The sequence below is a fragment of the Podarcis tiliguerta genome (genome assembly GCF_965153285.1).
Source record: "Podarcis tiliguerta genome assembly, chromosome: 3".
NCBI lineage: Eukaryota > Metazoa > Chordata > Lepidosauria > Squamata > Lacertidae > Podarcis > Podarcis tiliguerta.
The window spans coordinates 59254253-59281937 of record NC_139536.1 but is presented as its reverse complement, the minus strand read 5'-3'; the positions used below and the strand labels follow the sequence as shown (position 1 = coordinate 59281937).

At 42.6% G+C, this 27685-nt stretch overlaps 1 protein-coding gene across 2 annotated transcripts; it reads right to left on the bottom strand.

Moving 5' to 3' along the window:
• Positions 1-19: 19 nt before the first annotated feature.
• On the bottom strand, positions 20-27541 carry TXLNB (taxilin beta). Of its 2 annotated transcripts, none has more exons than XM_083434979.1 (10): positions 26795-27541; positions 22483-22938; positions 21243-21334; positions 17114-17284; positions 12353-12547; positions 10802-10921; positions 7195-7269; positions 5396-5488; positions 3330-3425; positions 20-1678 (listed from the first exon to the last, which is right to left on the bottom strand). In XM_083434979.1, the coding sequence occupies exons 2-10, from the start codon at positions 22922-22924 to the stop codon at positions 1076-1078; spliced, it is 1887 nt and encodes a 628-aa protein (XP_083291105.1). In that variant the 5' UTR covers positions 22925-22938; positions 26795-27541; the 3' UTR covers positions 20-1075. The 2 variants fall into 2 exon arrangements, with proteins under 2 accessions (XP_083291105.1, XP_083291104.1); XM_083434978.1 differs by having other exon boundaries at positions 24468-27308.
• Positions 27542-27685: the final 144 nt, after the last annotated feature.

Sequence of the window (27685 nt, the reverse complement as noted above, 5' to 3'; positions counted from 1 at the left end):
AAGGAAAGCAGAAAAGTAATAGGTATTGAAACTGTATTAATTCAGTGTTTAAACTACTGATAAGCAAGCAAAACAGTTAAATTATCAAATTCAGGATAGAATTCTACAGATTTAATCCATCCAATCCTACAAGGGAAAAAAACCACCCCTTCAATTTTTATGTTATGCAGTACACCAAGGGCACAGTTACAACTTTAATTCAATGAGACTTAATGACAAATTGATCAACTGTGACCAAACTTGTTGAAATGGTGACACTGTAAGTGACATAGGGTAAAGTATTAAAGCAAGGCACATAGGTAAATAGTTCAGTTGAGGCAGCTAACCTATAGTCTTCCAGATACTGTAGGACTCCCAACTCCCATCAGCTCCAACTAGTAAGGCCATCAAGTCTGATGGATGTTGGGAGTCCAACAACACTGAGGAGCCTGTAGGCTGGCCTACAGTAAAATAAAAAATAATAATCTCACTAACTATTTTTCATATCTCTCTGTATCTAACACTTCATTAGCGACTCATAGACAACTATTCTTTCTTGTGAGAAAAGGATTGCGTTGGTTGGGGGTAAAGAAAAGAATCAGGGTCCCAGGGATACACACAATTGCTTGAAGTCAGGAGAATCTGTCCGACTAATTAGTAGCTACTTTGGGATAAGATTTGACCCTCACCTGATTGCTTTTCCAGCTTCTACCTCCCCATGTAACATTTATTCCTATATTTAGAAGTAACATTGTGGCACCTCAGACCAAACTAACACACTCAGGTGTTTGTGAGAGCATGTTGAATTAAAGTGCTGTCGTTCTTAAAGTAGGGAGTCTTACGGATTTTCAAAACGGGTTGATGGGACCAAACACCATGCATTTTGTGACACTTTAGGAAAGCACTTTTTTGCTTTGATTTGATGAAAAAGTGGGCAAACTGAAAATGCATCGCTACTGACGGGGCTCGATGTCACAGACACAAGACACGTCCCACAATTATGAGGAGCAAATCTGTGAACATTTTAAAGCCGCATAATTAGAACAAAAATATATGAAAGGGTGGCAGTTGGGAAAGAAATATAATCACATTTATACTAATCGACTCCTTCCATGTCAGCATCCAGCAACTGCAGAACCGGATGACCCTGAGCAAGTTGTTTCGCTGTGTCCCCTTCATGTTTTTCTGCTGTGGGTGTGGATGCTGCTGGCTGTATGGAGAGATTCTCTGTGTCTTGTGGCATCGGGAGCAATGGCTCTGGGGGACAAACTGGACCACATGCTTGCAGATTACACGGTTCTTCAGACACATTAGTGGCTACCAGGGCTTCAGGTGTGTCCACATCAGCGGTTATTGGGAGCATTCCCTCATGATGGGTCACCATGAAAGCTGCAGCCAGATCCTTCAGAATGTTCTCATCAGTGGCAGGTGGCTCAGCAGCAGCAGCAGCCTGGTCTACAACAGAGGAGCTCACACTAGCCTCATTTTTCAGACCATCGTCCTGTCCACTTAGTTGTGGTGGTGGTGGTTGTTCTTCCTCCTCCTCTTCCTCTTCCTCCTCCTCCTTCTCCTCAGGGAATTTTGCATCTTTTATTTTTTTGTACAGCACATTCCTTTCATCCTGAAGAGCTCTGCACAGATTCTCCAGCCTTTGAATTTTCACTACAAAGCACTCGTACTCCTTGGCTCGCATGGCTTTCTGTGATAGAGCAAACAAAGCGTTTGAAGGCTGCTGAGTCGACAAATGGCACAGGACAACCAGAGGGGCCAGTTTAACAGATCAAGCAAAAATCAGGAAGATGGTTAAAGAACGTGGCTTGAAAAGTGACCTCCCCAATCAAGAAGTGGCCTGGCCACTTCTGCAAAGTGTTTTTCCTGCTGACACAGTCTTATTTCTCGCAACTTCCGCAGGTGTTACAGTTCTCTGGGGTGGTTCTACAGGCTCTGGGGTCTTTATAATAGTTTATGTAAATCTTTGGAGCTGGCCAAATGTTACAGAAGTAAACATTTACTGGCAGAATGGGGTGCGGGGAGGGAGTCAAGTCAGGAAGTTACAAACTACACGTAGCATATGCTGTTAGACTTTCACTTCTGCAATGTGAAGTTCACATTGGAGTAGAATGTCATGTTAAAACATCTCTGTATATATATTTTTAATTCCCTGCCCGAACCATCTTGCTCAGAGAAAATGTTATAGCTTTCTCCACACCCGACATCATCCATGCAAAGAAAGGTGATACTTTATTTTTAGTTACTTCCACAGCCCAGAGACCACAAAACAGTCAAGAAAGCACCCTGCCCATTCATACTGGCAGCATCCCCATCTCAGAACTAGGACCAATCTGCTTCCTTTTGAAAGACTTACATTTCTATGTTAGTCATTCAGGTGCTTAAACATCCCACATACAATAAACTACTTGCCCCCCCTCGTTTATTAGTTGCCACTAATTAGCCAATAACTAAGTTAGAATTTAGGGACGTGGGTGGCGCTGTGGGTTAAACCACAGAGCCTAGGACTTGCAGATCAGAAGGTTGGCGGTTCGAATCCCCGCGACGGGGTGAGCTCCCGTTGCTCAGTCCCAGCTCCTGCCCACCTAGGAGTTCGAAAGCACGTCAAGTGCAAGTAGATAAATGGGTACCGCTCTGGCGGGAAGGTAAATTGTGTTTCTGTGCACTGCTCTGGTTCGACAGAAGCGGCTTAGTCATGCTGGCCACATGACCCGGAAGCTGTATGCTGGCTCCCTTGGCCAATAAAGCGAGATGAGCGCTGCAACCCCAGAGTCGGCCACGACTGGACCTAATGGTCAGGGGTCCCTTTACCTTTTTTAAGTTAGAATTTAATTTCCCAAAACATTCTGCAAGAAGGTGACCATCTTTTTTTAACCGCTCTGAAAACACCCACCCCAACCCTCTTGCTATATTTCAAAATGTAACGTTCCTGACACCTGCAAAACTTTTTAGGAAGACCCCAAAATCGTCTAGCTTTTTTGGGGAAACCTTCCCCAAAATAGTGATTTTAAGCTTTTGGAGCTGTTTCCCACTGCTTTTTCCATTGCATTGCCATACATCAAGTCGGACTGAATTGATCAATCTTGCTTAGTATTGTCTGCACGGACAGGTACAAGCTCTTCAGAGTTTCAGGCAAGCATGCAGATGCTGGGTATTAAACTTGAGACTGTTTCCATGCAAAGCTGATGCTGTACCATTGAACTATGGCCCCTTTGTGATTGTGAATGCTTTATGAACTTTACAATGGAAGCTGTATCAGAGACCTATTATTCAGAACAATTTATGAGATTGCGTCATTGATGCGTAATTAATTTAAAATTGTTCAAGGAATGGTTTCTCACCTCTTCAATCATGTCCAACAAAGCTTTATTACAGTTCTCAAACCTTGCTTTCCACGTAGCTGTATCCTTTTCCAACTTTTTCATTTTCTTGGTCATCTAAGAAGGGAAAAATCCAGTTGGCATCAGGAACAAGCCAGCATTTACACATATCCCATGTGAACAAGTGCTGATCCCAACCTTGGCAATAGTCAAGGGTTCTAGTTTGACTTATGGCAGTACGGTTGTACCTTGGAAGTCAAATGGAATCTGTTCCAGGAGCCCATTTGACTTCCAAAACGTTTGAAAACCAAAGTGCAGCTTCTGATTGGCTGCAGGAAGTTCCTGCAGCCAATTGGAAGTCGTGGATGTTCGGCTTCCAAAAATAGTTCCCAAACCGGAACAGTCACTTCTGGGTTTGTGGTGGTCAGGAGCTGATTTGTTTGGGAGCCAAGGCACGACTGTAATCACTTATCATACCATGAAATGGGGGAACTTCAATTTGGGATCAGCTCACAAAAATCTCTGACTGTACTCTGCCCATGTGAAAATACATTTGTTGGTGGAAAATAAAGGTCTTAGAATAAAAAGACATTGTCAACTGGATCCCCAAGTGCTACTTGCCTGTCAGATTTACTGTTTCCTTTTTTTCAGAGATCAACTGAAAGCCCACACATCAAGGTGTGCGCACATCAATATCTCATGTATGTGGAACACCTTGCCTCAAAGCAGTAACAAGTCAGTGATTTCACAAAATGTTTGTTGCAAGAGCAACACGCATCTATAATAGCACTGCCAATCCATTAGAGTTCTTTTACTCTATTAGTTCTTGCTTTCAATGAATTAGTCACTTAATTCAAATGAATAACACAAACATTACAGCACCTTAATGGCAGTGTGGTTTTGTGGATAATTAACACGGGAAATAATTTACTGCTTGGAAATCAATCTTTAAGTGCTTTGCACAAATTACAAGCTGCCCCATGATAGTCTGCAACAGTGTCAGCACTGAACACCTTCTTAAAAAAAAATAAAAGGGTCAGTTGTTCTGATCCATATTTATAATCTCTGAGTGAATGATAGCTGGCAGAACAACTAAGTCATATGGACCCACGGACACTTTGGCAGTGCAAGCAGGTACTGGCAGAGGATGCAAGGCAGCTCATAAAATGCTCGACTTATGCAGCGGGAGATATCTGTGATGCTGTTTTAGGAAGGACAGCCTGCTCAGAATGACATGCAAGTAAATACCTGTGGAAAAGTTAGTATGTCAAGAAAGTTGATCTAAATCTCTTCTCCCTAGCACACTTTCCATACACAGCAGAACAGTCAAAAAGTACCTACCCTCTCTTACCTATTGCTAAATAATAATAGATTATCATACAGCAGGACTGACCTGCCGGGAGCCTGAAGGGCCCTGCCCTGCTTCTCTCCACCTGGCTTAAGGCGGGGCCTGACAGGCTCCATAAAGGACTGTTGCTACTGCTGCTAGGCAGAGAGGGCTCTGTTTTTGTTTTGTTTTTAAATCGCTTTTATTTTTTATCTATGTCATTTTACATTGTGACTGATATTAATGCTGTATTCTTCGTTTTAGATTTTATGATTTATGTGGAAATCGTTTTCCATTTGGTTGTGTACTTTTTGATGTGTTTAATTATTGCTTATGACTTTTGTTATGTATGTAAATCTTGTCATGTTGTAAGCCGCCTTGAGCATTGTTTTATCTATGGAAAGGCGGCATACAAATTGATGATGCTGATGATGAAATGTCTTATTCATATTTGGGCCACTAAATGCAGTTTCTGTGCTCCAGCAATGTTTAATGGTGATAAGGTATACACACACCTGTGTGACAGCAATGCAGGGTTAATTATTACTATTTATTAAATATCAATACTGCCCTGCATCCAATTGTTTGAGTTTGACTCTTAATGGTATCCATTGCACCTTACAGAAAAATGTCAATGTGTTTCTGATTGATTCCATAACAGAACAAGTCTTATGTGAACCTGAAGAAAATTCACTGGCCTCCGCTACCAAAATGGCAAGCCCTCCAGAACAGATTTGAGAGACAAAATGTATTAACTGACCTTATCCATCTCTTGCTTGAAGCTGGCAAACACCTCATTGCTTTTTGTCAAGGTTTTCTGAAACTCCTCAAATCGTTCAGAATAGAGCGCAAGCTGCATTCAGAGAAAGGAAACATAAGTCAGTTCCACAAATTCCGTTCACCGTTCCACAACGAGAAAGGTGAACCCCCTGCCCAAACCTTCAAATTATTGCAGGAAGAGAGCAAGATGAAAGAGACTATGATTTTTAGCAAATAATTTATTTTATACTTACAGAATATTTTAATCTATTTGGGTCAAATGATCTTTTGAGAGGAGGATATCAAAAACTAAAAATAGGAAAAAGGCACTTGGAAGCAAAAAACCCAACACATATGTTATTAGGTTAAAACACCAGCATCACTCAAAGTAAGTAAATAAGATGTGCTGGATGCTCTGAAGCTTGATAAGGTCTGCGAGGGACCTCTAGTGGTCAGGGCAAAAGACTTTTGCATTTTTTAAATGCGTTCTTTCCTCCCTTTGAACAGATTATGTCTTCTCTCCCTTATGTATTTCAATCTCTCATAAATCCAGTTCTTCTCTTACCTCTGCTGTTTTGTCATAAGGGCACAGTACATAACAGGGGTGGCTCTCTCTTAATAAATTAATCCAGTAACAAATTTATTTAAAAGACTTTAGTAGCATTTGCATGATTTCACCTATTTCTTGTAAACATGAAAACAAGTTATGGAATTGTGTTACTACTTTGCTGCCCATTAAAGCCTTGAAATGCCTTCTCCATCTAGCAAAACTTCCTAGTCTGAGAGTATCAATAAGAATAGTACTAAGACTATCCCTGCACTCAAGTCTTCCACTTATTGTTACTTGTTCTATAGCTGACAGGTCGTGGTACACAGGAGTAACTGACTCGAAAACAGGAAGTAGGAACATCACATATCCATTAAAAAACAACAACTCTCATCTTGCCATATGATCTGCCCCATGTCTGCCTCCATTTTCGAGGTACGTGGTATTACAGTCAATTTCAAGCTGCTTTGAGAATCAGTTGATTAAAAAGCAGAATATATAATCTTATAAAACAAGGGGGACTTAACATGTCAAAGTGGACTTGTCCGAGGTATAAAAGGAAGTATAGCTAATTTTTAGTTTGCTTTAAAGGGCACATTTGGAGAGGTGAGGGGTCATAAATATTTTTGCATTTTCAATTTTAAAAAACAACTTTTCTAAAAAAATGGGGGGAAAGGGTGGGTTGGAAACCACAAGAAAATGATTGAGAGGGCTGGATATGGCCCGTAGACTAACCACCCATTAGAAATAAAACTATCATGAAGTGAAACATACCTAAAGTAGCTTGCAAAAATAATAAAAAAGAGAACAAATAATTAATAGCCTCTGACATGGGACAATGGAAGAAACCACCAAGGCAGGGGCAGGGACCACTGGGCATGCTGGCTGCGTCTGATGGAAGCTGGTATCCAATAAAATCTGGAAGGCCATCGGTTCCCCACTCTGCACTAAATAAATAATTGCTGGTGTAAAGTTAAAGAGAAAATGACCCCATACAGTAAAATAATAATATTCCTCTGACCCTGGTCATCATATGTTTTGATTCTTCCTGCCCCTTGAGATGTGGCCTAGATTATGGACAGATCAATGCAAATACTTCCCAAGTGCGCGCTCATCTGACCTTTGCTTGCAGAGGATATGCTTTAATGAAGCGTAAAGCGCAACCATATATTAAACTCTCCCCTGTCTTTAGTACATTCATTCCCCCCCTTCAAATAAAGAGGCACATCATACAGACAGCAGCTGTTCTTCACCTGGGCCTGGAGAACTGTCTCTTGCTCCTTCAGCATTTTTGCTTGTAGTTTCGACTCTGCAGCTTGGTTAAGTAGCTGTGTTTGACACAAAAGGAATAGCAGGGGAATACTTGGACTTTTCATTTCAGTCAAAAGTCTTTAGAATCCACCTACGTACTTGCAAAGCGCGCTCTCTCTCTCTCTCTCTCTCTCTCTCTCACACACACACACACACAGACACACACACAGTGCTTTTTTTCTGAGGGTACGCATACCCCTAAACATGTTGTGAATCTAAGTTTGGCCTCACTGAGGGGCAGTATTTCAATATGAGTAGGAAAATGAGAGTACCCCTAAACATTTTTTTTAAAGAAAAAAAAGCACTGCACACATTACTATCTTGGAGGTGCCACAACTATGATGTAGAACAGAAGGAAAGAGGCAGGGGGCACCAAATTTTGGCACTGCTGAAATTTGAGACCCCAAGGTCTGCCATTGTTAGCATGGTCTGCCATTGTTGGCATTCTAACTTTCCAAACAACTCCTGCAAAAGCTAGAGCAATGAAGTTAAGCAATATACACAAGGGCTGTTTCAAAATGATAGGTGGGTGTGAGTTTTTTTTACTTCCTTCACCAGAGGTTAAAAAAAAGCAGCAAGATAAAAATAAAATCTTTTGGGAGAATTACAGGTAGCTTGTGTTTAACGGTATGAAACAAAATGCTGAATAGCCTGAGGGCCAAGTCGGGCTTCAGGATAGTCATTTATCCTGCAAACTGTCTGGGTTTTGACACTGCTTAAAAATTTCATCAGGCCTTCACTGTCACATATTCCAGCTGGGATGCTGAAGAAGTCCAGCATAACTGATGAGGCAGAAATCATTTTTTCCAGTAATCTGTTGTGGCTCACTAAACAGTCGTCCCCCCCCCCCCTTCTCTGGTCTTATTGATGTCCTGTAGCAAATGTATTTTAAGTTTCTCTTAAATATTTATTTAAAAAAACACCTAGGAGTTACCCTGCAATAAAAGCAAATGTTCAAAGCAGTGTTTTAAATTAGCATGATTTTTTTTTGGAAAAAAATTAAAATAAAAAATGCAGCCTGAGGTAATCTTCAGAAGCTAACCTGCTCAGCCAGACACAAATATTGGTATTTTTTTATTAATAAAACATGAAGCAGAAATGAGGAAGGACTCAAAGCAGAAACCAATTCGTAAAGAATATAGTACAGTGCTACTGAATGCAGTTTACACCCATAAAGCTTGTTCTTCAGCTCTTGCCCACTCCTAGAATTATAGAAACGTCCGAAGAATCTTGTTAAAGTTGAACTGCTCCAGGCTAGGCTTAGCACAGCCTCAGTGGGACTGCTCTGATTCCCTTCTGCCTGAACTTTCCTGTCTAAACTGGCATTCTAATTAAAAGACAGGGATGTAGTAAATAACTCTTTCAGAGAAGAATTTCTCCAAACTTCTTATGACCACAGACAATTTTCATTGCTCCAGAAAGGCACTCTGGCCTAATTTCAATAAATGGGAATTCACAAGACATGGACAGAGGGAAGTTGCCAATTAGTCAATGGAACCTGGAGTTCATCTGCAATTCTAATAAGCTGATAGCACTGGTGTTGAGAGCAAATGTTGCTGTGGCTGTAGGTAGCAATGGGTCATGCAGAACCTGTCAATTCCAAGGCTGCCCAAAGAGCCTGGAACTTTGAACTGTGGTGACTAGCACCATTGAGCCTCAGGGGAAAAATATGTATTATGATAAGCAACATGGGGGGGGGGGACCTACAGTTTCTCTTCTCACGATGCAAGTCTGCTTTGGGGAGCTAGATGAATTCAGAAGGCTAGCAAACACCCCCCTCACGAATTTATAACCTCCAGTCATGCTTGAGACTGAATTTACAACCTCAAGGTTCTGGACATAAAGTTCTACCAGGAGTCACTAAAAAACCAGAAGAATGCTGCAGTCATGATTAAGAAGTTAGCCGGCTTTTATCTACTGGTTCACATATTGTCTGAGGCAATACCAGTAACAACACCCACCTGCCCAGGTATTTTCCAACAGCCTTTTCCTGTGAAACCAACGCCTGCAGGCAAAACGCTTAGCAACCTGTCAAAATGGAACTCGTCCCCTTTCTAAAGAAAAATTAGTAATGACCCATCAAGCTGGGTTAGTAAAATGAAACTGGAATTGGCTCCCTGGAGTGGCCCCCTTCATACGAATGCTGAAGCTGGTTCGGTGGCAGCAATACCTATCTGGATGAATGCATGCGGTCATGGCCTCCACTTAAATCTAGACCTGATCTTGGGGATGAAGTATGATGCTGATGGTAACTGGCTACCTGCTGTATCAATGCTAGATCAAGCCCCTCTGTATGGATACTAAGCTGGTTATCTTAGGGAAATTTGGGGCGGGGGTGTCTTTCTCTCAGCAGCTAAGAGTAGTTGCCAATTTTGTAATGATAAAATGTCTACGGAGCTCTTGAAATTCATGATAACTAGGAAAAGGGGTGTGCATCCCTGGAAAATGTTTCCTAAGGCATGTTTTAAGTTGTAAGGATAAGAGTACTGCATTCAACATTTCAGTTTTTAATAATATGACGAACACGACTAGTTGTACAAACAGCCACATGAGTGAGTACAGCTTCCCCTATGCCACAGGGAGGCAGCAGAGCTATTCCATTGTCTGATGGCGACTGCTTTCAGCCTTTGCTTTTTGCTCTCAATTTGTCCTCTGAAAAGAAGGCTGCTTCCAGATCACCTGTTTATTGAGCAGTCATCAGGATTTATTTGCCAAAACCCCGCACAAAAAAACGTGGAGAGGTTAGACACAGCTGGCTACCGACCATTCACTCCGATTTGTTTGTAGGTAGGTTATAATTCAGTTGGGGAGTACTTGACTGCAAAGAAGCAGAGATGTTAAAGGAGTCTTGTGTTTGGTAAGCTTCATGCTTAGATAGCTATAATTTCCAAGTGCCCTAGTGCACAAAAACATAACACAGCCAGTGTAGCCTAGTGTGAAGAATGCTGGGACTGGGAAGATCTGGATTCAGAATTGTCTCTTGGTCATGAATCTCACTGGGTGCCTTCAGGCTAGTTCCTGTCTCGGTCTAATAGACATCACAAGACTGAAGTAAGCAGAAGCATGGATAACAGCATGTGTACCCAGAGAGCTGTAGGATATCGCTATGGCAAACAAACATAATTTCTCATGGGGGCATCAGATGCTTGAGCAAACTGTAGGCTTGTTTGCACTGGCTTTGGTCTGTCCTGAGCCCACCTGCCTGCTCTCAAAATTACAACCACTCCAGTGGTGAAACTGCTTGTCAGCTTCCCCTTCAGTGTCAACTTTGTGGAACAGGGAAGAGAATGGAAGCAAAACTAGAGTTAGCTGCCTCTGCCTGCCATTGGCTCAGGCGCCCCCTACCCCCTGCCTTCTGCCCTATCAGGCCCAGTGGCACCAGCTTGTGTATTGTTACAGATTTTAAACCAGGATGGATCCCACTCAGTGCTGAGATGGGAGGCCACTAGTCTCAGTTCAGACCAGGAACAACTACTTAAAATGGGAAGATGGCATTCCAGACCTGTGCTTGGCCTAAAGGGAAAAATAAAGCTAAAGGCAAGAACTTACATATTCCTTCTCTCGCTGATGTCGTTCCTCGGCTTCTTTCATGACTTCCTGCGACTGTTCCAGCTTGGCATCCACCAGTTTCTGCTGAAGCTCCCTGTGCTTAAATATCTTATCTAGGTGCTGGAAGAAAACACATTGCAATGCATTTTGTTTGTAGATGTAGTGATTTTCCTGCCTATAGAAATAATGGCTTTTTAGATTTTAAAAATTCCATATAAAATTGCAGTCCTTATGCACATTTATCTAAGGTTGGCCTAACTGAATATAGCAGGGTTAACAGTCAAGTAAGCATGACATATTTAAATGTTGGGGCTTCTGCCCCTGCTCACTTTGCTCGCCAACTCTGCTTACCCACCGTACCCTGAACTCCTGCTCACACAACATCTTAAACTCCAACTGTAGTGGCTGCTGAGATGATGCAGGTGGGGCTCTCTGTAATAATAATAATAATAATAATAAAAAATAATAATAATAATAATTTATTTATTTATACCCTGCCCATCTGGCTTCCAACAGAATATAAAAATACAACAATCTATTAAACATTAAAAACTTCCCTAAACAAGGCTGCCTTCAGATGTCTTCTAAAAGTCTGGTACTTGTTTTTCTCTTTGACATCTGGTGGGAGGGCATTCCACAGGGCGGGTGCCACTACCGAGAAGGCCCTCTGCCTGGTTCCCTGTAACTGTTGCTTGACTGACTTCTTGGGTCACTGACACTTAACTGAAAGGGGAGGAGTGAGTCATGGGAGTACAGCGATGGAGGCAATCTGATGCTTCTGCTGCCACTTACTGCACCAACCTCCCTTCCGCCTTGGTTAGGGGCAGCAGCCAGTGATATTGGGAAGGGAATGCTCCCTTTCTCCACCCACTCAGTCCTCCTGCCTGCCTGGGCCTGGCTTACTTCCTCTGCCTCCTCACTCGCTCTTCCTGTTCGGACCGTGGGCCACTAGCTGCCAGGGTGGGAATGAAGGGCAGAAAGGCTTTCTTCCCTTCAGTCCCTGCCACCTTCTTCTGGGGCTTCTCTCAGCAGTGGCAACGACAAGGACATTTCCCCCCTTCATTCCACCAGTGGCAGCAATGACAACAGGAAGATCATTGGAAGACCTGCTTGGGTTGACTGCTCTGCCTGGGGCTTCTCAGGCTTCCCTCACCCTGTTTAAACTTAGCTACTACATGTGCACTCAGTCACCAGCGTGACAACAGCCAAAGGCAAATATTTTAGATATTTAAAATTTAGATTTTAGATACCCTGGGTATACCCAGTATGGAGCATACTCCAATAAATAATCAAATCAATAAGCTACTAATTTGTGCTCCTAAACTGGGCATGTAAGGAGAGAAGGATTCTTGGTTTGCATATTTCTTTAGAGATGCTTTTTGAAACTTACCTGCAGTGAATGGGTGGGTGAGCATATACACTAAATAGCTATGCTGATTTTTTGCCAAAACCTGAATGCACTTGCAAGAGGAATGAACAGAGAAGACTAGAAATTACAGCAACAGATCTGGCACAAGTTAGCCTTGTGCAGTATTTGCATGTTGTTCTCACCTCCTCTCTGACTTCATACTGATCTATGATACTTTTCAATTTCTCTGCCAGCTCACTGTTCTCCTGGCACAACTTCATGTTCCTTTCACTTTGCTGCTCAATCTGCCCCTGGATATCGTTCAAGGTGCCTTGGAAATGATTAGTGATCTCCTTCCTTTTTTCCTCATCCTCTCGTGCTCGCTGAAGGGTCTCCTCCTGTAATGCAATATATAAAAGCAAATGCTATTATTTCCATAGGAGATAATTAGCATCCAGATTTTTGTTATTGTAGTGAATGAGAGATGCATCCTTTTGCAGGTGGGGGAATTTGGGTGCCCTTCAAACAGGAATGGGAGGGCAGACAAAATAATGACTTTTGGGGGCATATTCATTATTGCGCCTCATTTACGATATTGAGATTGAAATGTTTCTTGCTCTGATTTGAGGACTTAGAATTTGCAACAGCAATTAAATAAACATTACAAACGGGTTTCCCTCCCTTGTTGTCTCTGTATATGTAAAAAGGAAGGGGAAAGCTTTCTTCCATTTTATTTCTTTCATTGGGAGTAAGCACCACAGAACACAGTGGGATTTCTTTCCAAGGAAACCTGCACAGGATTGTACCACTATGCAAGTTTTCCAGTTGTGTTTTGCCAAGTTTAAAATACTGTTTAAAATACTGATGGTTTTATTTTATGGTAAGTGTGGGAAATCTTTGAAGGCGACCTTCAGGACGAAGATCAAAAAATGGGGTAAACGTATGTGAACACATGCATAAAAGACAACATATGTCTACCTTTCTTCCCCCCGCTCCCATCCCTTTCCTGATCCATGAAGTCAACTTTGTAGACACACAGCAGGGATGGAGAACTTGTGGCACTCCAGATGTTGCTGCAGTTCCAGCTACCTTCATCTCTAGCCAGAACGATGATGGGGGTTGGAGTCAACAGCATCTAGAGGGCCACAGGTTCCCCATTCCTACCTCAAAGACTGTAGAGATATGACAAGCACCCACCCTTTGTACAGGTGTGGACTACTTATACTTTCTAGAAACAAGACATTTTTGTTTCTACAAACTGTTCCAACTATATGAAAAAAATTGGGTGTTTATTTGCAGTGCTTTTAATCCCACCTCAAGTTGTTTTGTATAGTTTAAAAATCTTTTTTAGTTGATTCTTATTGTTGGATTGCAAATCACTTGGAGAGTTATATAAAAGGCAATTCACAAATTAATAAAACCACCAGTGTCATATACTAGACCAATGGACCCTCCTTGACCTGTCACATAAATGAGGTGATAAAGCTGACAAGTTCATTTGTAGCAGATTTGGACAAAGCAATCAATCAATCAATCAATCAATCAATCAATCAATCAAAGAGAGGCTGGATAGTTCTGTTCTCTGATAGGCTTCATGCTAGCAATTTCAGCAGGAAAACTTCTCAGCAAGATCTTTTGCATTTCTCAAGAAAAAGCCAAAGGCTTCATTTCAACAGGCTGGTGATCTTTTGTTAAGACTCACTGTGTCTTCCAAGGTGAATGCAAGCAGTCAGAATCACTGAGTTCCATGGAAACCACTCCCTGGAAATTTTATATAGGATTGTTCTTCCGGTGTTCCTAATAATTTGGGTACTACGAGAATGCCTGTGACTCTTCTTGGGAACATGGCTTTGAGAGCTTTCTTGATGAGCTCCTGCACTTCAAAATTTAACACTACACCATTGTACACCACTATCTCCTGTATTTAAGGGGCTTGGGAGTGTGTGGGTTTATTTGTTCTATTCCACTCGATTTTGTGTGTGCGGGCGCATGTGTGTATCTATGTGGGTGTATGTCTTTCAGGGATTCTCCTGTTAAGCAGCAGCCCTCTCATGTTATGAAGCCTCCCTGGCCCTATTCTGGAAGCAAGGTGGAGGCACACAATTAATTTCAGTCACATTCTGCCAAAAATCAGGCAAAAGCTGACAGTACGTTGACCAAGAAGGCAGTAACTAACAGCCTATGTCTGTAGCTGGCATTTTATTCTCAGGATTCATGGGGTTTGGGAACAAAGGATTTCCTACCAGAAGCTGCTGGCCGTGTGCTGGTGGGTTGAATCTGAGCAATGAACTTGTACCACGGTGCCTGGCAGGGCTTCCGGCCATTGATATAATACTGGCAGGGTTGTGGAGCTGGGCCCTGTATTGTACTCAAGACAACAGTTGGCCAGTAGACAGGGATAGAGCTGCATGGCTCCATCTCACTTGTCAGACTTAAGATGCCACTTTAATTCAGATTACAAGATCAAAAACAGCAGGGCAGCTGCTTATACGGTTCACTTTTGCTGCAGAACAAATGGGAGTTGTCACCAGTGTATCCTGCAAAAAAAGAGTGCACTGTAGAAGCCAGATAATGAGCATAAAAACATCCACTAATGAGATAGTAGCTTTGAAAAGAGCAAGGAGTTACATCTGGGCAGACCAACACAAACAAAGATTTATTGTTACAGAAGATATAGTAACTGAATTAAGACTAAGGTTTCTAGCAGAGTACTTTTAAGCTGAAGGTAGTCCCCATGCTACGGTATCAGGTACCCTCAATGGACAAAAAATAGATTAAGAAAGCAGTATTTGGCTGCAATTCATTTAATCCAAAAAGGCACAAACATGGATGTGGAGACTGCAAAAATGTTGCTGAGACTCCAATTCTATGCACACTTAATTGGGATGAAGTTCTATTGAATTTAGCAGCCCTTCCTTTGTAGTAAGCACACATAGGATTTGGAATGATTACCTCCCCATTTCCACTCTTGTGACACACTAGAAGGATTGTTGATATAATATGTTGAAGCTACAGTGGTACCTCGGGTTAATAACTTAATTCGTTCTGGAGATCCGTTCTTAACCTGAAACTGTTCTTAATCTGAGGTACCACTTTAGCTAGTGGGGCTTCCCGCTGTCGCTGTGCCGCCGCCATGCAATTTCTGTTCTCATTCTGAAGTAACGTTCTTAACCCGAGGTACTATTTCTGGGTTAGTGGAGTCTGTAACCTGAAGCATCTGTAACCCGAGATAGCACTGTATTTAATTTGTTTGTTTGTTTTCTAGCTAGGATTGGGAGCAGTTATCAGACTATGCACCCATGTGCTGGCTGGCCGTTTAAAACATTACAGTGGCAGCATAGCATAAATTCATTGCATATAGGTCCCCATTGCCACTGTTTCAACATCTTCCCATTTGAACATGTGCAATGTTATGCCAGAGAGACACATGGGAAATACAAAAAACAACAACAACCCCCCCCCAAGGTGGGTCAAGTAAAAGGTCTTTCCCAGTGCCAAATTGGTTTATCAAAATTAAATGCATTGGCTACACTGAATGACTGGATATACATTCTGTGGCTTGTGTTGCAATAGATATTTGCAGAAGTGCCTCAGTGCTAAAACGCTGCTGGCAAGAAGGACACAAATATCTGAAAAGCACTTTGGCCTGGCAATACAAATAACACTGTCATTTGTTTCACTGGTGTAACCCAACTGAGCAAAGCACAAAGTGCCCACCTCAATGCCTTGCAATTTGTTTCCTTAACAGGGAGCAAAGCTGTCTTCTTTCACTTCAGATGCAATCAAAAGCACTGTTAACATGACATTGGTTTCCATACAATAACAGATGGGCATCTGTGATATTGTCGGACTATCCTATCAATCCCAGGCAGCATAGCCAATGATTGATGATGACAGAGTTGTGGTCCATCAACATCTGTAAGGTTCCTCACATCTGTCATACATAAATCAACAGGAATCTCATAATGCAATCCAGAGAGATGCTGAGTAAATTTACCATATGCTCAATCTGGGCCATATACCTATACTTACGATTCAGTCATTTTAGCACAAAACTGTAAATACTGGAAACAATAGCACAGCCCAAAAATTGCAATTATGGCACAGCATTAATAAGTAACTAGGAGATGGTCATTGTTCCTAATGTGAGAGGTGGGAATAAGGTAAGGTTACCAGACGTCCCTGTTTCTCGGGGACAGTCCCCACATTTACAAATCAGTCCCCTGACAAAATCCATCCATTCTGATTGAAGTTGAAAAGTGTCCCTGGATTCATTGAAAAAAATCTGGTAACCTTAGAATAAGGTGCACTCCAGTCAGCATGCTTGTCACTCAAAAAAACATTAATCAGGGAGCACATCTACATTATACTATTGTAAAGTTGCCTGGGCAGCACAAAATGGATTTGGAGCAATGGAAACCTACATTTACTTTGCTTACAAATGTACAAATATGAGCAAAAATTGAGGCAGTGTGCCGCTACCAGGCTATTCAAAAAGCGGTCCTGTACTTTCAAGCATTTCCAGACTTGAGCTAATTCACAGCCCTCTTTTCTCTTCATTCCAATAGTGTAAAAACAGCCATTTCTCCACACACACTCCAAACCTGTCAGAGTTTGCCAGTTGACTCCCAAACATTGACCGCCATTGAAAAACTAATCTACTGCACAAGAGAATCCTTGGCCATCAGCCACAATATATTTAAACTGATTTGAAATAGTGTCATGGCATCTTCTGAAGACCATTGAACTGGGATTCGAGAATGCTTAAAATTCCTTGCTAAAGACACTTCACTTATCCACAGGACTACAAATTGCCAGACTTTCTGGATTGGGAATAGACAAGTTAGTGCAGTTGTCAGTGTGTTCTTCTCAGGCCTTGTTCCATGCCTATAAAGCATGGCTCTGAGTGGTTTAAGAGTGGCTTTCCCAGGGGGAAAGCAACGGGAGAAGAGGAAGTGTTTTACCTTCAGGGTTTTGTTGTGTCTTTGTAGCTCTCTGCAGAGACTTTCCAGTTTGCTTCGGGCAAGGACGGCTCTACTGTGTTCACTCTGCAACTGGTCCTTCTCCTTTGTGAGCTGTGCCTGCCTTTTCTGCAGATACTTTAGTTTCTTCTGTTCAGTACGGTGTTCCTCCAGCTAAAAAATAAAGGGGTGTGTGTGTAAAGGGAGGACAGAAACAGAAACTAATATTTATTTGAGTGGGAGTTCTGGTTTGCTGCAGGGAACCATTAAATCATCTGCCTCCCATGACTGCTGGAAAACCTTTCTCATTTGTTTTTACAGCAAAGAGATAAAATGAGAGTTGTGCTTAATTGATTGATAAGTTGCTAGGACAACGATCCTGTTCCTAATAAACCACTTTCCCAGCAAATCAGGCCGCTAGCTGTATAGTGGTTTTTACCTTTAGAAAGCAGAACTCTTGGATGGTGGCCATGACCGGCATTTGCATCTGCCCTGGGAATGGAGGGAATTGTCCTGGCTGCCTGAGCTTGCACCTTTTAACAGCAGCTTGCTATGCAGAAATCACCAGGCAAAGCTTTTTATAGAACTGAGATAAGCATCACCACCTACTAATGGCTTCACAGCTGGTAAAGAGGCACAAGACTAAAATTCACTTTAAAAGTTGACAATTTTACCCATGACATCACTGCAAGACCTTTCAGCAGCTTCCTTGACCTCACTCATCTCAGCCCAGGCATAGATTTTGCTAAGCTGTCATCCCCCTTGGGCACAGCACAAGACAATGATAAAAGAAAGTGGCTGAAAAACCAAGATTTCAATAAGCATTACTTAAAGGTGGACAGCTCCAAAAGAAATTGTTCCAAATTAAATAGATGCTGGCCAAAGGAAATATGAGGTCAGACCAAAGTCTGGTTCCTGTAACCTGAAGCTGTAACTGTTCATTTCAGAACAGGTGGTTTGAGGTTTGTAGCAAGCCTTTTTCATTTTTTAAAAAATGATAAAGTAATTTTAACACTTGCTGAAAGGAAAACAATTATCTGACTTGTGGTTGCTCCTTTCCCCCCTGGAGAAGCTGGAAGGCTTTGCATTGGTGGTCAAAACAGGCTTTGTTCAGTCATTCCTGTACAAGTTTATTGAACAAGGGTGGACATGCATCACCTCAAAAGCAAATGTTCTGCCTTATCAATTTTTACAGTCTTCTTTAAAAACATTTTTAACCAAAATGCTGTTTCCCCTCCCTCAGCCCAATTTACTCCTGAAAAATATTCTGGATAATGCTTTTTTAAAGTTTTGATTTTAATATCTTATGGCTTATTCCGTATCTCTCTATAATATCAGACTCTTTGTATTATATGGTGTCTGTTGAACCTGATCTCTGCTTTTATAATGTTCTAAGCGGTGTGAGATTCTGGGGGTGCCAGGCACACATACCAGGGCCTGTGTTTCCTTTTGGACAATGAGGCACAGCAGAGACTGTGGTGTCTTTATGATATATGGTTTATTTGCACATATATACAACCTGAGTGTAGATTTGAGAGGTTCTGCAGCATCAGTTTCCAGTAAGTTTCTGTTCCTCTCACAACAACTGCAGCCTTGCAGCCAGCAGAAAGCTCTCTCTGACCCCTAACTTCCTCCTGTCAAACAGTTCTCCCTTAGCATTTATGGTCTCTGCCTTTTCTAACTTAGGGAGAGTTCCTGCCCTTTCGATGTGTGGCTCATTATCCCCAGGCCATCCCCTCAAAGGAAATTAGGCTGACTCCATGACCTTTCAACTCCTGTTGATTTCCAAGGGTTAAGAACCACCTAAGACACAACTTAGGAAGTTTGCCCAGCATAATTAATTAATGCTAATTAAATGACTAGAAGTGCAAGCTGGATTTAGAAGAGGCAGGGGAACCAGAGACCAAATTGCAAACATGCGCTGGATTATGGAGAAAGCTAGAGAGTTCCAGAAAGACATCTACTTCTGCTTCATTGACTATGCAAAAGCCTTTGACTGTGTCGATCACAGCAAACTATGGCAAGTTCTTAAAGAAATGGGAGTGCCTGATCACCTCATCTGTCTCCTGAGAAATCTCTATGTGGGACAAGAAGCTACAGTTAGAACTGGATATGGAACAACTGATTGGTTCAAAATTGGGAAAGGAGTACGACAAGGCTGTATTTTGTCTCCCTGCTTATTTAACTTATATGCAGAATTCATCATGCGAAAGGCTGGGCTGGATGAATCCCTAGCCGGAATTAAGATTGCTGGAAGAAATATCAACAACCTCAGATATGCAGATGACACAACCTTGATGGCAGAAAGTGAGGAGGAATTAAAAAACCTTTTATTGAGGGTGAAAGAGGAGAGCGCAAAATATGGTCTGAAGCTCAACATCAAAAAACGAAGATCATGGCCACTGGTTCCATCACCTCCTGGCAAATAGAAGGGGAGGAAATGGAAGCAGTGAGAGATTTTACTTTCTTGGGTTCCATGATCACTGCAGATGGTGACAGCAGCCACGAAATTAAGAGACGCCTGCTTCTTGGGAGGAAAGCAATGGCAAACCTAGATAGCATTCTAAAAAGTAGAGACATCACCTTGCCAACAAAGGTCCGTATAGTAAAAGCTATGGTTTTCCCAGTAGTGATGTATGGAAGTGAGAGCTGGACCATAAAGAAGGCTGATCGCCGAAGAATTGACGCTTTTGAATTATGGTGCTGGAGGAGACTCTTGAGAGTCCCATGGACTGCAAGAAGATCAAACGCATCCATTCTTAAGGAAATCAGCCCTGAGTGCTCACTGGAAGGACAGATCGTGAAGCTGAGGCTCCAATACTTTGGCCACCTCATGAGAAGAGAAGACTCACTGGAAAAGACCCTGATGTTGGGAAAGATGGAGGGCACAAGGAGAAGGGGACGACAGAGGATGAGATGGTTAGACAGCGTTCTCGAAGCTACAAACATGAATCTGACCAAACTGCGGGTGGCAGTGGAAGACAGAAGTGCCTGGCGTGCTCTGGTCCATGGGGTCACGAAGAGTCGGACACGACTGAACGACTAAACAACAACAACAAATGACTAGACGTGTCTAGCACACAGGTGAAATACACACATGAATCTATCTTAAAACACAGAGAGTCCGGCTTTCCCCTGGTTGTAACACACAAGCTCTAATTAAATTCCAACTACTAAACCAAGGCATTCAGCCCCCACAAACCTCTAACAATATAATGTCTCAGAACTAAGCTTGCCAAGTTGCAAGCCTGATAAAGCAAGAGCAGGACATGATGGGGCTGAAGCTATGCTGGTCTATTCCTTATATATGCCCTGCTCCTTCATCCTCACCCCTCACCTCTACTTGCTGCCTCAAGCAGGACCCCAACATCAGACCTTAGAGGGGTCAAATGAGAGGTCCAAGGAAAAACCATATGTGTGTGTGGGGGGAGGGGTTCTCTCTTCTTATTGCTTCAGCAGGGCTCTTAGAAGCATAATATCAGCCCCCAGGTTGTAACCCAAGAACCCAACAGCGCATCACATATAAGAGCATACAAAGTGCCCTGCCTGCTGGATAAGACCAAGTCCAGGAATATGCTAAGAACATATAAAGGCATATTGTACCAAATCAGACCACTGGCCCATCTAGCTCAATAGTGGCTCTCCAGGGTTTTGGCTAGGCGCTTTTCCCAGCCCCACCTGGAGATTGAACATGGGATTTTCTGCCACGGTGCTATGGCCCTTCCTAATGTTCCCACAGTGGCCAACCAGGTGCCTAAAGGAAGTTCTCAAGTAGGACATGAGGACAAGTTGCACCCCAGCAACCGGTATTCTGTGAATAATATATTGGCTAATTCCCTTTTATAGTTGTCTGTGCTGCTGGCCATCACTACATCTCATCCCCATTGGATGGCCCTGGGCTGTATTCTATGAGAGATGGAGAGAACTTCTTTCAATCTACTTTCTTCACACCATGCATCATTTCAAACACTTAACATATCCTTCCTTGCTTGCTAAAAAGCCCCCAGGAGAGGAAAAGTTGTTTTAGCTGTCCCCTTTCTGCTCTTTCACCAGCTCTACAATATTATTTTTAGATGTTATACACTTTAAAGTGGGGCTGTCTCTATCCTTTCTCCATAGCTGCTATACTAACCAGTTCAGCATACTTCTTAAATAGGATCTCCAGCTTCTCTTCTGGGGTATTCAGCTTGTTCAAATGTTGCATCAGCAGGGTAGCTTCTTTTCCTGAAGTAATTTTTAAAAAGGACATTCTCAGAGAGCACTTCATGCAAAATACAAGAATTTGTAACAACTGGAAGTTGCATTTTAGATTGGTTTTGGCTTCTATATTCGGAAATGTTAGCAGCAGTTTGTGTGGAACATTTCTCTTTAGATTTCTGCCAGGTGCTTCTGAAGCAACTTTAGGTGACCTTCTTTTAAGTATGGTAGTAGCGTAGGGGTTGTCACTGTAGCACCCTTGTGCTACACTGGTTGTGGCTACCCATACATTACCCATGTGCTACACGTGATTTCTGGTTGGCAAATGGGCTCATGGGCTCCAAAAGGTTGGTGATCCTTGTTGCAGTGGTTCTATTTCCACAATTTTGCCAGATAGCCAGACTAATTTTTAGTATGATGTTTAGTGCAAGTTTAAGATGGATGAAACACTCACTGAAGAAGATACTTTAGCAATTAAGCGGTATATAAATCCAATACAGTCGTACCTTGGTTTTCTAACAGCCTAGTTCTCGAATGTTTTGGCTCCCAAATAACTGAAACCCGGAAGTGACTGTTCCGGTTTTCGAACGTTCTTTTGGAAGCCGAACGTCCAACGGGGCTTCTGATATGGCTGCTGGAGCTTCCTGCAGCCAATCAGAAGCCACGCTTTGTTTTCCGAGCGCTGTGGAAGCCGAACGGACTTCTGGACGGATTCCATTCAACTTCCAAGTTATGACTGTAATAATAATAATAGCCTAAATCAGCCTTTCTCAACCTGTGGGTCCCCAAATGTTGTTGGACTACAACTCCCATCACCCCTATCTAGCAAGGCCAGAGCTCAAGGATGATGGGAGTTGTAGTCCAACATCATCTGGGGACCCACAGGTTGAGAACTGCTGGTAAATGCTGCTTTGCATTATTGCACCCACAAAATATACAAGTCTAGGTGTGATGTACAGAATTGTACCATCAGTTAATTGCCATGTATGTCCATTATTGCGTCACATATTAAAAATAAAAATAAAAACTGGTTTCTGGCCAGAGCCAAGAAGAAAATGTGTACTTTTGGTACCAAACAATTAAATGTTATGGAGACGACCACTGCGGCGCCTTATCCAACATAGCCAATGAGTCCTATTAAGTTCTGCATTTCAGTTACGCAAGGAGCTACTTGCCTAGTCCCTTCAGGATTTTCTTTTCCAGCTTCTGTTCTTTCTGGCTGCTGGATTCCTTTGATCCAGACGCATCCCCAGAAGCTGCCTGTTCCTTCTCAGCCTCGTCATGGGCATCCTCATATTCTCCATCCTCATTATTAAAGGAATCTCCTTTCTCAGGTCTGTCTGTTGTCGCTTTAGCATTCCTTTCCTCCACCAGGCTGGCAGCTGACCCGTAGGTTTTAATAATGTCCTCCAGCTGTCGGCTCAACTCCTCAGATATATCGCACAGCTTTATTTCAGGCTGAGAATGCGCTGCGTTCTCAGGGGACAGAGGCCTCGGAGGCGACTTTTCACTTTGTTTCTCTAGACCATTCTCAGTAGGCAGCGCTTCAGAGCTGCTTATGGGAGGTGGGGGTTGCTGGTCAGGCTGAGGGCTAGCTCCATTTTGGTCATGCTCCATTCTTGGGATGTTACCTGGGTGTGAGACAAAGTTAGGCTTTTATCTACACCAGCAATCAAGAATAGAGTAAAAACTGCCAAAGAAGGCCATGCCTGTTGATAGTAGTAAAGATTATATTTAGCACTGGCATCTTAGCCAACCTAGATATTTATTTATTTAGCCCTTTCATGTATCTTCCTTCCACACACATTCAAACAGTTTTGCCATTCACTGCAGCCCTCTGGAAAAACTGTAGGTTTTGTGCATTTGTCCCAATTAATGGCGATTAATCAGAAACTACTTGGCCATAGTCTTTCTTTTAGCATCAATAGATTTATCTAAACAAGATTCATTGGTCATAGTCATGGTATTCATTGTTTCATTTCAGCTTTGCCTAAAGGCTTTTCAGAGGACTGTTTCATTGTACAAGAAATGGGAAGCTGAGAAAAGTTATTTCCTTAATCAATAAATCACAATATTTTGTTGCAAAAAAGAGAGAAAATTTCCTTCAGCCAGCACATTTATTCTTATTACAGCTAATTCTTTATGTTCTGGCGTAGCCAAACTTTCCATAGTTCAACAAGAACAAAGGATGAAGAGGAATTTCACACCTTAAGATTTTTTAAATTGTCTCATTCTTTTTCCCTGAGATATATTTTTGTTGTATCATATATGAAAGTAATCTCCTCTTTCCTTTTGGTAGTTCCAATGTGTGGGAGGCTAATTTTTATTTATATATTTTGTATTTGAACTGGGGTGATAAAGGAATTTCCTCTTATTCCCATATCTAAGGAGAACCAATGTGCCTTTTACCACAGAATATCCCAGGTAACGAGTGGTATGTTTTCTCCAATATTTTGAGCCCATTTTGTCATCTAGTCTTTTATTTGCTCTGGTTCTGTGTCATCTCTATTAAGCAGGCAATGTATTTTTGCAGACATACGTTTCTTGATCTTCATAATTACTGTGGTTCAAATTCTGTCACATGTCTTGTCTGCCAATTTGATCCAACGTATTACTGTATGCATGATCTAACTTGAAAGTACTCAAACCAAGGGGAATTTCTTCCCAGTAATTTGCCGTGAATTGCTATGTAAGAAATCATTTCCCATTAGTAAACCAAACCCTTAATCCCCAAAAGATTATTTTTTTGCAGAACAAAAAGCCATGCCCCATTATTTTGCCCAGTGTTGACTCTCTCTATCTCTTTTTAGCACACATTAGTAAAAAAAACCTCTTTGATTTACTGTGGCAATTTTATCTTCAACAGAGGGCATCATCAAGAAATTGCTGGTAGAAAATCACAGACTTTGTGATTGGAACATAAGCAAGGAGAGAGAAACTGGGATCAACATATCATAGAGCAGCTTCCCCCAATCTTGTTGTTAGACTACGACTCCCATTATTCTCGACTATTTGCAATGCTGCCTTGGGCTGGATGGGACACGTAACCCAAAACATCTAGAGGGCACCAGGCTTATGGTATAGTGGGCCCAAGTCACTATGAAGAAGACAGTCCCCCATGTGCTACAACAGATGCAAATATAGTGGAACCTCTACTCACGACCACAATCTGTTCTGGAGGCCCGTCTAGAAGTTGAAACGGGTCGCTGAGAGAGGCGCTGTTGTGTGCAGGCAGCGATTGCTGCTCCTGCGCATGTGTGAATGGCGGCAAACCTGCCGGTTACTTCCGGGTTTGCCGCAGACATTGGGCGAAATGGACGCGAGTGGAGGTGGACGTAAGAAGAGGTTTGACTGTACCAAACAGCCTTTGAGGGCAGCTCAATGCAGAAGAAGAATCCTCGTATTGTTATTTAGTCTCAGGATCAATGGTGGCTGTCAGGGCTGAAGCTGAAGTAAAAGGCTGCAGGCTCCTTACTAAGTGGTGGACCCATGTAGGGCCCATGCAAACAATAAATAAATAAAATGCTATTTTAGACATGATAGACTGCAGAACTGCAACCCACACCAGTCATGGGCATAATCTTCGTATCGGCCTCAAGACCTGCTGACCATTCCCAGTTAGTTAGTAGACAAAGACAGAGTTTTGTAATCTAGAAGTAAAGTAGCAAGCTAGAGAGAGAGTCAGAGCAATGTTTGAGAGCGATGCTTGATTTCTGTTTGAATCTAAGGCTTGAGCTATGGGAGAAACAAGACCCTTTTGGGGTGTTAATGCTGTGAACGCCTCCATCGTAGGCTCAGGTTGTATAAATGTGTAAATAAACCATATATCGTAAAGACACCACAGTCTCTGCTGTGCCTCATTTCCAAAAGGAAACACGAACTCTGGGTATGTGCCTGGAATCCCTGGAATCTCATGCTGCTCAGAGATTGGGGTAGCATGCAAGAATATATTGCTTTTGTGGCAGAAAGGAAACTGATCTAGTTTATAAAATAAGCAAGCCATGTGCAACTTTAATCTATGCACCTATGTCCACTTGCTAACCACAGCTTGATAGTAGTGTATCCCATACACAGGTATACTGATGTGGAAAGAGTACGTTTATACATGGGGAAGCCCTGTGCTGTTAACCTGTATTTGACCCACTTCAGGAGGTTGTGGCTGAACCCAGTTTGTTTACCACTAAAAACACAGCAGTTATTTAACACATTCCTTTCCAATGGTGTTCTTGTTAACAGTCGGAGCAAAAGTTTTCTCCCTTTCCAAGAGGGAGCTCCCTTTCTAAGCTTCTCTTACCAATTCATTATACTTGGTACTCATGTTAAAATAGATTCTGAGCAACTTATCAACCAACAAAAGCAAGCTGCCTTAAAAAATGTGTTTTGGGTCTTCCTCTTTACTGCAGGGATGAATTACAGAAAGTGCCACTTTCCTTGTCACAAGGTCTTTTTCTCCCAGTAGAGGAGTTCAGAAGTTTGCAGGACTTGCCTATTTTTAGCTTCCCGCCCCCCTCCCCTCAAATCCAACAGAAAGACACATGGCACCTGCTCTGAAGTCATGAGTTATTTTAAGCCCATCTAAAAAAAGGATGACAGTGATGATCCTTGATAACTGCCTTTATTCCTCACATTCACCCAACAAAACAAATAAAGAATTCTACCATGCCAGCTCACCATAGGTATATTTCACAGCCCAAATCCTAGGCCTATGTGCTTGGAAACAAGTCCCATTATGTTCTGTGAAAATTACTCCCTAAGTAAGCAGGTATAGGCTTACACTGTCAGCCACTGAGTGCAGATTATTTAAAAGTTGAGCATCACAGAGAAAAGCAAACAGTGCGCTTCTATTATTGTTTGTTGTCAAAAGCTAAACAACACACCTGTCAAGTGTCCAGTGCTGCTTTTGCTGCATGGTTCTTCTGTATACAGAATTACAGTTGTGCAATTTCTGTAAGGCTTTAAGCACTGTAGTTTGTCAAAACGGACGTCGGAAAGGCACTCTGATGCACAATGAATTCAAGAGATGTGAAATCCATAGTGTCAGAGTTTCAAAACAGCCCCCAAGCCAAAACTGTTCTAGAAACACATATAGGCTGCTTTGCTTTGTGCTTAAATCCTAACCACCATTATTTATTTTTGCAACGAAAATACAAGAGTTTCCTCATACTGCACAGTCTTATCCTAATCCTGCTTTAAATTTCCCTCCTCCAAAAAACATCAACTTCACACTGGCCTCCTTCACTGGAAGCTCCGGTAAGGCTATTTACCTCACAATGCAATTCTATATGTGACTACTCAAATGTAAGGCCCATTGAATTGAGTGGGGCTTATTCCCAGGTTAGTGGATACGGGCTTGCAGCTGTAGTTTCTTCTTCCATAGTCGCAATCACATGCTCACACTATTTAAAGCTCGTGCCCCAAAATATTGTTTGAAAACTTCCATAGTTGTTTCTCAACCATGCTGCCAGCTATCGACTTTGTCACACTTACCTGAGGAGAGAAAAAGGAGCAGAAGAGAAGAAGATGGCAGGAGGAGGCCCAAAAGAACGACAAGAGAGGAAGAACCAAGAGCAAAAGGAAACTTTCCCTCTGTTCCTGCCACAGAGGGCGGGAGGAGTGGATGACACAGCAGGCAAGAATACTCCTCTCCAGAGTTTGGCTGCGAGCTCCCAAGACCAAATGCCAAACAGAACAGAGCTCTTGGGCCTTTAACAACTGTGTGGAATGATGAAGGAATTTCAGCAGGTGCAGCTCAACACACAGGCAGGGAAAAGTTGCACTCCGCACACACCATACATTGAAAGCATTCTCCTCTGCTCCCAAGAATTGGGAGCATTGCCTTCTTCCCGGCAACCAAGGGAGAAGCCCCTTGTCCTCCACTTGCCCTTTCTCCAGAATGCTGTTCCCAAATGGCAGCAGGACGTTAAGGCTCCTGAGACTGCTTAGGAGCACTGGTGGAGGAAGGGGGTTGCGGGAGGTGCGGTCTGCCCCAGGTGTCATCCCTGAGGGTCTGTGTATGTGACATCGCTGCGCTGCCCCCCTGGGACGCTTGGCTCACCCCCGTGGGCAGCTAGCCCCACCCCCAGGTGCACAGCATGTGCGCCGCTCCAGGAGCCGGAGCAGCTAGCTCCGCCTCTGCTTAGGAGACCCCTATTTCCCCCCACAGAGCTGCTAATCTTTGAATGCTTTCACCATCAATCCGTCTTTCCCAGGGAACTTTGGAAATTGTAGCCCTGTGAGGCGAATAAGGGGGTTTCCTGACAGCTCCATGATTCTTTGGGGGAAGTGACCACTGTTTAAAGTGGTATGGTGTTGCTTTAAATGCATAGTGCCGACTGGGGATGTTGGGGAGAGCATCCGATTTGTGCATAAGCCTCCACT

Bases quoted from the DNA above. Each gene is read 5' to 3' on its own strand.
- TXLNB (XM_083434978.1), bottom strand. From the start codon at position 24,612: ATGTCTGCGGCAAACCCGGAAGTAACCGGCAGGTTTGCCGCCATTCAC. The intron at 12,548-17,113 runs GTAAAACACTTC...ATTGCATTACAG, and splicing joins GACACAACAAAACCCTGAAG to GAGGAGACCCTTCAGCGAGC. The intron at 7,270-10,801 runs GTAAGTTCTTGC...TGTCAAACACAG, and splicing joins ATCAGCGAGAGAAGGAATAT to CTACTTAACCAAGCTGCAGA.